This window comes from Phoenix dactylifera, chromosome 1 (assembly GCF_051530095.1).
Source record: "Phoenix dactylifera cultivar Ajwa chromosome 1, Ajwa_hap1_PhDact_Kaust_v1.1, whole genome shotgun sequence".
NCBI lineage: Eukaryota > Viridiplantae > Streptophyta > Magnoliopsida > Arecales > Arecaceae > Phoenix > Phoenix dactylifera.
The window spans coordinates 36179732-36193469 of record NC_143190.1 but is presented as its reverse complement, the minus strand read 5'-3'; the positions used below and the strand labels follow the sequence as shown (position 1 = coordinate 36193469).

The following is a 13738-nucleotide window of genomic DNA, read 5'->3' as shown; positions in this document are numbered from 1 at the left end:
TGGGCCTGCGGGGGGAGCGTTGGTAAGGCCTCCTCGCGCCGCAGGCCTTGAACGGCAGCGGCTAGGGCCTGAACTTGCTGCACCAGAGCATTGAATTGCTCCGGCTGGACCTGGGGAACCGGGTCAGCTGGAGTAGGCGAATTCTGGACGGAGTGTCCAGGACTCTGTGGGGGACGCCGGGAGATGTTGGAGGCTCCCTTACTTCTCAACTTCATGATCGCGACTCGGGCCCTTCCTCTAGCGCCAACTGTTGCTGGAAATTGGACCCAGGGGCGATCGTCCGTCGAGGAGGGGGAGCGGTCGGTGGACACAGGAGAGTGGCGGTCCGTCGGCGGGCGGCGTCCTCCGTCGGGGTGCCTGCAGAAAAGCCGGTGGCCGGGTTTTCCGGCGCCGGCCCTCCGATGCTTAAGTCAGAGGGGGCAAACTGTGTATTAAGGGAGAAAAGAGAGCAGTATTTCTGGAGTTTTCTATGTCCAACCCCCCTTTGAGAAGCAAGGGTTCCCTTTTATAGGGGGGGTCGGTTTACATGTGATGTGATTGGGCGAGACCATCGTACGGCTCGGTATGTTGCTTGGACTGGCACGCGATCGGGTGAATCATTGCATTGATGTCGGAGGTGAGGCCGTCGTACGACCCGAGCTGGCACGCGATCGGGTGAATCATTGCATTGATGTCGGAGGTGAGGCCGGGGTCAGAGACTTATCATGGCTGACAGGACTCTGCTGAGCTGATTTGCCGTGGAGAGCTGAGGATCCGTAAATAATAGGAGCCATGCGCATTAATTGTTGAGTAAGCCGGAGATTCGCATTAATTGTTGAGTAGGCCGGAGATTCGCATTAATTGTTGAGTGAACCGGGGGTTTGCAGAGGTCATGCGTAATAAATCCTGGGGCAGTGGCAGGATATGGCCCTCGGCCGGACCTCGGAGGGGTACGGCCGTAGTAGGTAGTCGACAAGGACAGACCTCTGAGGTCGGAAATTCTCCAGGTCGGAGGTTTTGAGGTCGGGCGCCGACCTCAGTCGCCCAAGGTCGGCACCTATGCGGCCTTCTAGAGGCGGGGTTACTATATTACTGGGGGAAAACTGTATTCCCCCAACAAACTTTATATTGATTAGTATATATCTATTCTACTAACTCAACTAACTCCTGGCCGTCTCCTTTTCAATCCATGATTTCCTGTCCTAAATTTTGCCAGTTAAGCCCAATATCGAAGTTCGAGCTGTTTACTAAGTAGTTGAATAGGTCTCATTATTATTGTTAAAACATGAGAGAATATATCTGATTTGTCACGATCTCGTACTTTACTAAGAAAGAAAGCCTTGAATTCATAGACCTATTAATATTTTAATGAAAATTATCAACCAGAACTTCTTTCTCTAAAAAAAATCGGATCATATAACAATAAATAATAAATCATGTCTGGTTTTTGAATAACCAATCTTGTACTTGTCTCTAACAACTTTGTCTCTTTTCAAAATTTCATCAGAGGCGAATTGTTTATATATTTATCAGTTCCTTTAAACATGTATTTTGATATGCCTTGCCCTAGCATTTTATTATTCAGGAGTTAGATTCATATATGCATACATATGAGCATGCATACAACATACCTACATACATGCACTAATAATCAAAGAATATTTTATAAATTATATAATATATCATAAATAACTTTAATATGAGTGTGGCAAGATCATTTGAACGGCACAAGGCAACATTGTACATCAAAGAAACATGAGAATTGAGGACGTTGGAAACGAGTACTTGATCGATTTACTTAGCATATTTTTCTTTGAGAACTCATGGAAGGATAGGTACGAGAAGATGCATGGCTTGTGCACGATCGGGCACAATCAGTCTCAATTGATTAACATGATATTAGGATGGAAGATGGGCAGATGGCGAGTCACAAGAAATCCACAGTACACTTCGCCAACCACTACCAATATGTACCAGCTATCAAGAAATTGAGGATCACCGACCGTCAAAAACTAGTGTGTTTGCTGATGGAAAGGTTTCGAAGGCATCGTTTTCCTCGAGGACTTGGAGACCGTGGACTGTGCTCCTTGGGCGTCGTCGTCTTTACAGCGTCCTACACTGTGTTCATGAATTACTCGAGTGGTACAACATCCCCACTTCACGACTTCTGTATCAATCTTTCAGAAAAACTGCATTCAGTAAAGAATATTTTTATTTACTGGAAAATCTGCTTGAGGGTGACAGTCCACTGTGGACAAAAAAATTCTTCCCCACCACATACTGCTATCTTGGCAATACAGTTCTAAACCATCCCTCATTCGGCGCGCCGATTCCGGAAGCCATTCCATTCCACAGCATCTCTCTCGTACCGAATGGTGAAACAGAACTTTCTTGCATTACTCTTGCACTTACGTAGATTGATGATTTCTTTCCAGCAGAAGTGTAAGAGGACTAGCAGATAAGTGAGAATATATCATCCCAACAAGTATGACCTTTTTTTTCTCGAAAAAGAGCTCGTGTGCATGTTTATCAATGATAAGGTTGACTTTTTGAAGTTGAGACTCATCTTGCAATGCATGTATCATATGGTTTGTTTAATGTTTCAAGTAGCTTTTGGTTTGGTTTGGTCATACCTCCAAACTGAGATCAAAAAGGACGACCACCCCTGCTTTATATATCCCAAAATTCCATACCAGCCTCATTCTGGCACACTGAGTAAGGCGAAACGGAGGAAGGGGAAAGCATGATCTTTGGTGAATTTGCTAGTAATCCCATGAAACCATCGTGCAGCATGCTGTTTAGTCTAGACCCAGCATTTACAGCAGCAACCTAACCAGGATCCAAGTTCTTGATAAACCTCATAGGCAATTATGATGCAAAAGGAGCCAACGAGATCTAACAGGTTATGTCACTGATAGCAGTTGAGGCATGGCCACGTCAAGAATTGTCTAAAAAATCATGCTCGGTTTCTTCTAGCAAATGTAAGCATCACCAGAGCTTAGAAACAGGGCACTTTCATCATTTCATAGCTCAACAGCAAGAACTATAAACAAACCAGACATTCAAGTCATAAGTTGGATTAAACAACCACACTGGGAGAGCTGTTCAGTCTTGCATGCAAATATTGGCAACAGTTGCAAGGAGCTCTACCAAAAAATTCATCACTGGGAAAGTAGGTACAAGTTTCATTTGAACATATGAATCTCTAGTATATTGTGCAAGAGCCTGGCTAAGGCTGCCAAGTGCTGATTGCCCATAATATCCACATAAATACCTCATTTCTAGTTACAAAAAGAAATGTTATTCTCTTCATATTATGCTTCGAGAAACAAAGTAATGGACTGCAGTTATCAAATGATATTTTGTAAATAAAAAAAATAAATGACAGGAAAATTTTTCTCTTGGACATTTTAAAAGTTCAAGGAATCATGGACATCAATATATTACTCCTTGCTCTTTAATAAGCATTAATGGTACCAGAAAAGAAAAAAAAATATTAAACATTTTTTTACCCACATTGACAAGTCATATAGATGTTGTAAGCGCAAGAGAGAACTCACTTGGAACGCAACTCTTACCTTGTGGAGAAGTCATCCATGCAGCTAGAAGTGTTTCATCCTTTAGACAATATCTTGATAGAAAGTGAAACACAATTCAAAAAAAGAACCTGTTTAGATTTATATATTGGGGCATGTATGCTATTGCATACTAACAAGGATGGACAACCAAGAAATAAACCGATTAATGATTATACATACAGGAAGTAAAAAATATATATACCTGCTTAGACCTAAGCCATAAATTAAAGTGTTGTCACCTGCCAACTTGTTAGAGGGAACTGGTACACTGAGTTATACGAGTATGGCACTGCTATATGACCTCCAGACCATTCAGCAGCCATGTTACAACATCCTCAAATTAAAAACTAGTTGTTTTATGTCAACCAGCAGATTGCAAATCCAACTGATCTATAAACCGAGAAGACCTCCTTCTCTTCCCCTCAGGAGTGCACCTGATAACACTGCCCTTCCCAAGCTTAAGAGAGAACCTGCCATTCTGATGCAATGATTTTAAAGGTGAGGTGGCCTCTGAGGTGGAGGAATTTGATTTTATGCACTTTTTCCTCAAAGGGGACTTAACTCTCTTCCTCGCCGAACGGTTCTCCATTTCTTTTCTTCTTCTGTCATCACAAAGAAGTCTAACGTGGAAGGGATTCACAGCTGTGTGACAAACAAACTCATTGCTTCCTGGATCTCTTTGCAGATCAACGCTCCCATTGTTCACCTGAAATCAATATTGACAGCTGTGTTCAATATATCAAGTTGCTCAATTTTTGTTCACTGGAACAAGTATGCCAGTATAAGCTTGCAAGCAGAAAAAGGTAAACACCAGCTGCAGAAGTGCAGAAAATGTCCTTGCAACATCATGCTTTGTTTGGCCCATCACAATATCTGTAAAAGGCATGGTTCCTCCACTGTCCACTTCCAAGCAAAGTTTGTCCATGATTCTCTCACCATATAAGTGTATGTCAAAAGGAGGGTGTGTATCCTGTCAAAAAAATTCCCTATCAATGGAAGAAAATAGGGAAATCCAAATAACCAGAAGAGTTCTTTGGCGCATATAGATCAATATTGGAAGAGAACAGAAGTCATTCTCCTTCAACTCACTTGATCTTCCAGGGTGTGTTCAATCCTTTGTTTCCATGTTGAAACCCGTGCTGCCAAGTCTGTCTGCTTCTCTGTTTCAGCTATGCTAGCAAGAAGGGCATCCTGAATCACGACAGGATAGATTACTAAACCAGCATCAGAGGATGTCAGCCACAACATAGCAAAAACCTAGAAAATGACAATTATTGTATACCACAATTGATGGAATTGCAATAGTTTACCAAATCATGTTTCCCAATGACAGGTGTCTGAAAATAGAGTCTGCCTATTATATTGTGCAGCTCTGCTTAGGCAGCTAAAAATACAATTAGTTCATTAACATAAGTAATAGTATTATATTGTAAAACTCCATAATACAAGATCATCCATGATATCATCATATTTAAAAAAGAGATGACATCTAGAGACCAGAGTTTAATTCATCCTCAATTAGCAATGAACTACTGTAGCTCTATCCATGGCCATTGCCACAAAGCAAGATAACCTTATATCAGGAAAATTGGATGAGACTCTTTAACCATAGTGGTCATGCAGTCACATTATGGTTCAACTTCTGACCTACTAAGCTTAAAACCAAGTTCGTTTGTGCACCAGCTACCTTGTAAAAATTAAATATGCAACATTCTTGACGAAAAGAAAAGATACATATAAAAGGTTAAAAGGATATGGATGAATAAAACACATGCCAGATGAAACAACATGAAGAAAACGCACAACGGGGGAGATAGAAAAGAGAGGGAAGAAAACCATGGACAACGGTCTGACTTATGAGGTTATGCACCACTTTGTTATTATAAAATAACGAGGGTATACAACAGTCTGGTCCCTATGTATATCCATTGAAAGGTGCCCAATGTTGCATGGATTGACCTGATTTCAAGAGGTCCAAAGACGTGGTTAAAGTGCAATATATATAAAGAATAGTAAAAACAACTGATGACATAAAAATGTTACTAGTCTCTTCAAGCTTCTAATAGCATCCAATCAGTTATCTTCGTTCTGAATGCTTTAGCAAAACATAAACAAGTGTAGATTAGTTAACTATACAAATTGCAGGCTGTTATTACAAAATGCCTTCCAAGGGCCGTTAATTTTAATTTTCATTTCTTTCATATAAGCCATTAATATTATAACTTCAGAAGTTGCATGAACAAATTGCTTGGTACTCAAACTTTCAGGACCTAAGTCCCCCATATAAATGCATAATAACCTCTGGTTGATCTTTTATTTATTGAAGTTTCCTCTAGAGGTTTCCTGCCCTAAACATCCTGCATCCATCCTTCGTAAAATAAAGCTGAGCTTTTTCAGTGAAGAAAAATAGAGTACAAAATAGACGACAACTCAAATAAAGCTGAGCTTTTTCAGTGAAGAATGGTAGTAAATATTTTCACACCATGTATTCATGTAGAATCTTCTGCTTCTGGACGAGTTTTCAGACTTCCCACAAAATTCTGAGATAACTCTAGAAAATAGTAATGCGTATCCAAACCAACAGCTTGCTTCCATGTTTCATTGAAAGAGGATGGTTTAATAACTCTTTTTGCATCACTGCCTTCTACCCTTCCAATGAAGGCACCACGAAAAGACTTCGGAGTGAAAATCAAGGTATGAATAAATTAATAGTCGGTTGATATGTGGAATGAAAAAAATGAGACATGCAAGTTCATTTGCCTTTTTGCTGACCAATAGGGACCTCAAAATTTTTGGATCTGTAGAACTATAAGTCAATGATGGAGTTCATCAACAAGGAAATTTTCAGTACTAGATCCATTTTCCTCTCAAATTGATAAAGAAACACTTGTTTTCTGATCCGCAGATATTTAGAGAAGCAGATGATATACCAGCCACATGTAAACCTTTGTATCCATCTTTCTATTTACACTGCCTTATGGTATATGGTCAGAGGCCGGATGGAACAATCAATATGTTCCAAAAAGATCAAGTCGCGGGAAGTCTTATTAAACTAGCTCGGATTGGGCTATTACATGTCAAATCAAGTCATTCATCAACCATTTAATCGGGAAAGGCACTGTGCAATTGGTTATTAGAATGTAAAGCTACAATAGTATTTGCTATCACCAGTTTTTTTAATGAAAAAACATTTACAGATGTTGCAATATCCCTTCAGAATCACCTACTGTTCAAGAAATGAAGACTGGATAGCATATTATACATTATAATGCAACTTGGGTGTCCATAATACAGCACATTCGTACATATAGAAAGAGAAACAAATAAATAGATAAATAAATTGTTACCAGATGTGAGCGACACAAATCTTCAAGGGTTGCATGAGAATCTAGATCATCCTGTGTAAGGCCTTCACCATGATCACAAGTCGAAGCATCATCACTCTGCTGCAAATGATCACATACAACATGTCCCATTAAGCATAAGCTTAATACTTGACAAAGCATAAAGTAGAGAGCAGAGCTCACATACACGAACCTTCCTATGGCGAAATGGTGCTTCTGTGTCCATATCATACATAATGTTTGGCAGATCAAGGTTTGAATGATCAAAATCGAGAGGGTGATTTTCCCCTCCATTATCATCATTTTCATCCTCAAAAACAGCAAAGTTATCATAAGTTTCTTGTTCTCCAAAAGTAAGTGATCTTCTTAGCTGCAAATATGAAATCAATCATAAATTCAGGAAGAGTGAAGATAGGTAAAGGTCAGTAATGATACACAATACAAGAAACTTCCTGCAAGCACCTTTTCAAAGAGGGGCGGGGACCGAGATGCACGTAGCCTTTCTTGCAAACGGAGTTTTACTTCAAATGATGCTTCAAACTCTTGGCCAATGATACCGTCCAGTTTTGCAATAGGAAACTGAGAAGTTGAAGTGTTTTTCTTGGCATTATGAACCACCTGCCTTCCAAAACCCTTAACTATTCAAGAGAGGAGAACAAGAATATAATTATGCAACAGAAATTATAAAGAAGAAATAGGGAAGGAAAGAAAGATATCTTGGCAAAAAGAAAGAAATTAGCATACTTTTTCTGAATGGTTTTACTTTCAAGTTCCCAGGTTCATGAGGATTTAGAGGCTTCCATGGATCATCATTATTATCATCAGAATCATCCATAACATCTGAAAATCCTAAATTTGGTTTCTCTACATGGCACATATCATCATCGGGATGATCAGTGTCAACATGAGGTCCGGACCGATGATTATCATTGTTAATTTCAAATGCATGGTTATTCTCCATAGTTTGATTTAGATTGACGCCTTGGTTCTTCCCAATACTTGATTTATGAGCAGTTGCCCCAAATCTTCCTGTTGGAGAAGTTAAAATATTGTGGCGAGTTTTAGACCTGATCGAGCTGCCTCTGTGAAGTGCAATGTTTTCTTTACCAGCAGCATTTGTCTTTAAAAAATCATAAACAGCTCCTGCATCGCAGGGGTCCAACAGAAGAAAATCGCTGAAACAATCACAGGTTGCTAACTGCACAAAACATGATCAAACGACAGCATCAGAAAAGGAGATAAAATTGTTTATGCAATGGCAAGATCAACATAATCAGAAAAGGTGATAAAATTATGTAATGGCAAGATTCACATGATCGACATAATATTACCAGATATGATTCTAATTCACTAGCATCACCACTGGTATCTAAACAATCTCCTTCTAGTACAAGCAAATTGGCAGGAGGCTTCGGAACATGCTTTGAAGTATCATCTTTATCAAGCCCACCATCCAAACAATTCTTTGCTTCAACTGCTTGTGTAAACCAATCAGTTGCTAAGTAAGTTGATTGACCTTGCTTTTAAAAAAAATCCAGAATGCAATTTTTCATTACCAGGCACATCATCTAACCCCAAAAATATCTCATTCCCTTCATTGATAACTGCACCAGATTCACCATCAGGATGAATGGAAGCATTTTCTTGTTGATATTGCCTGTTCACAAAACCTTCTTATAATAGATATAATGACATAAAATCACTATGCAGGAGAAATGAAAAGAACAATAGCAGAAAAGAACTAAGTTATAGGATAACGGTAATAGTAAGTAACAGGATAATATGAACGTGATTATTAATGTAAATTGCAGATCTTAAGTATAATAGTGCAACTAAACTAATATTAATGCTCTCAGACTATTGAAGGGATTAATCCAATTTTAAAAAGAAAAAGAAAAAGTTTTAAATTCCCAGTCATTAGTCAATCATCCCTGTAAATGTTCCCATCATTTTACTTTCTTTAGTTGCTAAGCAACTCAAACTGAAGATCAAAAGCATGTTGTAGGCTACCATGAAGTTTCAATGCTCCACCCTTTATAACCCAAGTAAAGGTTGTTAGAAATATTAAGGATCTTGGGTTTACCTTTACAAACCATAAATAATATAACATATTACCTTGAGCCATTGACAACGCCAGTGAATGCTGACAAGAACCTCCAATCATCAGACAGAGACTTTTGATCGTGAGTTTAGAATCTACAATATCGAATTGAAACCTTGAGATCACGAACAAATAGTGCAACTTGATCTTCTCTCTCCTGACTTTCTTTCTTTATGCTTATGGTTGTGATGGGAAACCTAACTTTCTTTCTTTATGCTAATGGTTGTGATGGGAAACCTCATAAGCTTTGACTCTTCCCACATGAGTCACAATGTTTGGCACTTCATCTTCCTCTTAGACTCAATGTATTACATTGAATATCTTAATTGAATCCGATTAAAACCATTCTTTATATCACAAAAAAATTCTTCATGTACCTTATAGAGTTTTGTGATGACATTAATGTGTGGTCATGAGGGCCACTAATTCTAATATTAAAATTATTCTTTATATCACAAAAACTCTTCATGTACCTTATAAAGTTTTGTGATGACATTAATGTGTGGTCATGAAGGCCACTAATTCTAATATTAAAATTATTCTTTATATCACAAAAACTCTTAATGTACCTTACAGAGTTTTGTGATGACACTAATGTGGTCATGAAGGCCATTCTTTATATTACAAAACTCCTCATATACCTTATAGAGTTTTGTAATGACATTAATGTGGTCATGAAGGCCACTATTTGTAATAAAAGTCATAAGAAGTGCAATTCAAAAAGTTAGCTGAAACCCGCCCGAATTTTCTCGGACCGAGAAAGCGGAACTGCTTGACGCTGCATATTAGAACTCATTAAAGCCCGATTCGCATCATTATGCTCGATAAAAGGAATGAGGGAAGCTCCAATAGAAAAATATTGGAAGGAAAAAAAGCTGTGAGTTGCAAATTGCAAACAGCAGGTTTCCACCCCGTAAGAATTCAGCTTCCCCTATGAATCCACTTAAACCACCTTACCGTGAGTGTCTCCATCTTAACAAACAGTGCGCCATCTAAATATCCATAACCTTAAATATATCATGGTGTAAATAATCAATTTCTCTAAATTGCAATACGAGGCCCATCAGCACAGTCTCCTATGGCCAATCACAAAGTGTATATAGCCTTTAAAATCAAAAATCAATCATGTAATTTCACTCTTCCATCTTCATATGCGCATTTGCTGCCTTCTTTCCAAATATTCAGCACTTTCTCTTGTCAAAACCTCAAAAATGCCTTGAAGTTTAAATCCAAAAATATGAGAGAATATAGCTGCTTTGTGGACTATGGACATGCTTACTCACTAAGAAGTTCAACAAGTTCTTCGATGGTATACTCACTAAGAAGCCACGGGTCAATCTGGCTGAAGTTCAATATAATGAAAATAAACTAGAGTTACAAACATTTTAGAAACATTTAGTCTAAATGGAGATATCTCCAACTCATCTTCAATAAGATGGCATAAACTTTGAAAATAGAACTCGGACTATCCAATTATTTGTTGTAAACCATTCTTTAATTATAGAAGGAAAATAAGAATAATTAAAGAAACTATAGCTATTACGAAGGTACTTGCCCATCGTAAGACATGAAGAATATATACTCTTAATCCACACTCACTGCATAACAATCAACAATTAAGTGTAACTAGTGGATCTTAATGCAATACAAATCTAATTCAAATATTTCTCGGTGCTAGTGGTGGACATGCATCCCATTAAAGATCACTCTCCTTGCATATTGATTCCCTTGTAGGGCATGTTTGGGTGCCTCTGGATACCATTACATTAAAGGGGAGGAAGACATGGTAAAGAGGCAATACCACAGAATAAGAAAGAAAACTATCCCGCCTCTAATTTTTTTTCTCTTGGACAGCATCCTCCTTTTGCTTCCAGAAGAGAGACATGCTGTTATTTGATACAAGATTTTTCAAGATGGAAAAAAGTTAATCTGAAGAAACTGCAATTTTTACACAGTAAATTTTCTAGCCACCTAAACAACCAATACTAAAATTTCTTATGTGATATGCATGATATATCCATCCTATGCATCGTCAACAGGCCCTTAATGTCGTTGTTTAAGGAGTTCTAAAATTTATTCTTTGTCTTTATTGAAATGTACCACCTTAAGACTAATGTCATGCTAATACACTTCAATTACATTACATATAATGCAGTCTAAAAAATATAACCTTTCCTTTCTCACTCTGCCTGGTAACCTCTTATAGGCTACTGATGGAACCTGATGCAAGTCAAATGACTACTTTTGCTCTCTGCACTAACTGTACCCAATGCAAGCGAATATCTGATTTTCGCTTTCAACCAAAAGCAAAATATCACAAGCAAGAAATTGCTCACAAGATTTAGTCAGGTTTTATGAAGGGAGAAGGGGGATTCCAAATAAATCAGAGTGCAAGATACTCAGCATCAAGCAATTGCAAAGGGCAAGCATCAGAATCCGCACCTCTTCAGTGAAAGAAACTCCAGCGCATGCAATACCAGTGAATACAAATACTCTACTTTGCGGCTATACACCTGAACTGAACCTTGGAGCAGCAGCGCAGCTACACCAAGAATCCCCATTCAAGAAAAATCACGAAATAAACCAAACCGAAAAATTGATAAATAACAACAAAAAAGATAAATTTGCTAGGGTTCCCGTATCAAACCTTCTGCAAAGTTCACAGAATGGAGCGCGTGGTCTTGGTCGGACGGTATCTCGCCGGAGCAAATCATCAGTAGGTACTCTTCAAGATTCTTGGCAAGATCGACTTCCCAATTCGATTGCAGGTCACGGTTGGGCTGGAGGACGTGGAATCTGGCTCCCCCAGCCTCGCTGGTCCCCGGAAGATCCTCTCTATCGTCCATCTTCGAGGGGCGCGCAGACCAGAGATCTATCGGTCGCCCTACCTCCTTCACCCCATCCCGAAAACCCTAGATCCCCGAAAAGAATTCCAGCAAGAACCGGCGGAGAGGTTCTTGCGGACCGTAGGTTGGGCTTTCGAGCCTTCGAGGTGAAACCCTAACGGATGCGAAGGGGAGAGAGAGAGAGAGACGAGGGGAAAAACTTGGAGGAGAGAGAGAGGGGAAGAGAGTTTTGGTTTTGGGAATTCCCGCTCGCTCGTTTAAAACAGGGGTGCGCCGGGGGGCGCAGTGCGCCTCACTAACATGTACGCACTTTGTCAGGTGTGCGGCGGCGTCCAGGACCGTTGGATGGGAGTTCCCAAGCGTGTTAATTTCCGATTCGAATCGCGTGCGGTGGAGGGGATCGTTTCCGTTGGCTTTCAAGTTGCCGACTTTTAGTAGCTCTTTTGATATTTCTGAATGTTATTATACTACTAATCAGACCTTTAGCAGCTACAATATCTTGGATTCTTGACCTCCACAAAGCCAGATTTTTCCAAATTCATGACTTAACAACATATTTTTGGTACAATCAACAAGAGATTATACTTGCAAACTAGGTATCTTAGCTCTTAATTGCTTGCTCTTTTAAATTTTGTTTCATGGTAAGAAAGAAAAACATCATATTCCTCCAATTTTTTTTTGTAAAATGTATGATTTAAATTAATTAAAAATAAATTTATGCATGAGAATCAGAAAAAATAGAATATTAAAGAATTGAAAAGAAGGATCAGTTAAGGAAATTAATAATATAAATTTTGTGCGATTCATCACGTAAGAAGCATTATTAATTTTTTTTGTGAATATATAAATTTTTAAAAAATAATAATAAATATAATATTCACCAACAATCCGTTTCCATCTCTTCTCCATAAATAAGTGGGATATTTTTTTACAAAATTGTGCTCAATTTCTTAGAGGTCTTTCTTTTATTCACATTTCGATTTAGAATGCTTAATGTGAGAATTGATATTCTATACATAGATATGGGATGCCAAAATGGAAAAATGTTGTTGAATCTCAAAAAGTCACTTAGCATGTTGAGTTCTCGGTGCGTCCTTTTAATTAACATAATTAAGGATGCCACATGATGAAGCAAAGTAAATAGCACGAGTGCGTCGAGTAATTCTTATGAGTGATGTTTTCAAGCTATTTCTTCTTTTATTTTATTTTTGGTGTGGCAGATCATGACTCTTTTAATGTTTGGAGGTGTGATCATTCGATTAACGTAATCACATACACTGGCTACTAATACGTGTGTTCAATCAAAAAAAGAGAATTTAGTACATGCGTGTTTGTGTGTCATGGGTGAACCTCAAGCTGCTTGGATGCTTTAAGATGTGTGTTGGCTTGATCGAAAAATTCATGTGCATCTCCAATGTGCTCAATAGTTCGGGTGATATGCGTGTGTATTGTAAGAATACCTTCCCGTAGGTCTTCGGAGCGAACTTCTTTCCTCTTTATCTAAAATAGAATAGTAGTCAGGTAGAGAAGGGCAACCAACTTACTCATCTTTGAAATGATCTCATTCTTGGGATATAATGGTGATGCTTGATATAAATTGCGTCTAAGGATGGCAATCGGGTTAGATTGGGCTCCATAGGGTCGGTCAAAAATTTGTTATTCAAACCTGACCTATTTATTAAATGAGTCAAATATCCAAAGCTAGAATTGATGTTTCTAAATTTGAAGTATATATTTTAAATAGGCTAAACAAGTCGAGATAATTTGAAGTATTCATAGATTTCCATATTGTGAGAAAAAGATGCATGCATTATGGGACCCACCCATATGAAGTTAGAAAGATTCAAACGATACTTATTTCATGCTAACCAAATACAGTAGGTGGTGCAG

General features: G+C 38.6%; 1 protein-coding gene across 3 annotated transcripts; it reads right to left on the bottom strand.

Annotated features, from left to right (window-relative positions):
- Positions 1–3396: 3396 nt before the first annotated feature.
- On the bottom strand, positions 3397–12112 carry HEB2 (condensin-2 complex subunit H2-like protein). 3 transcript variants are annotated; one of them, XR_015987790.2, is made up of 12 exons: positions 11650–11983; positions 11445–11544; positions 8458–8558; positions 8233–8375; positions 7646–8099; positions 7364–7539; positions 7095–7271; positions 6905–7000; positions 4647–4748; positions 4369–4527; positions 3760–4263; positions 3397–3610 (listed from the first exon to the last, which is right to left on the bottom strand). XR_015987790.2 is itself a non-coding variant. In XM_017846696.5 (11 exons), exons 1-11 carry the CDS (start codon positions 11846–11848, stop codon positions 3919–3921), a joined length of 2055 nt encoding a protein of 684 aa, XP_017702185.4. In that variant the 5' UTR covers positions 11849–12112; the 3' UTR covers positions 3633–3918. The 3 variants fall into 3 exon arrangements, 2 of the variants coding, with proteins under 2 accessions (XP_017702185.4, XP_038981933.3); XM_017846696.5 differs by lacking the exon at positions 3397–3610 and having other exon boundaries at positions 3633–4263; positions 6905–7003; positions 11650–12112; XM_039126005.3 differs by lacking the exon at positions 3397–3610 and having other exon boundaries at positions 3780–4263; positions 6905–7003; positions 7089–7271.
- Positions 12113–13738: the final 1626 nt, after the last annotated feature.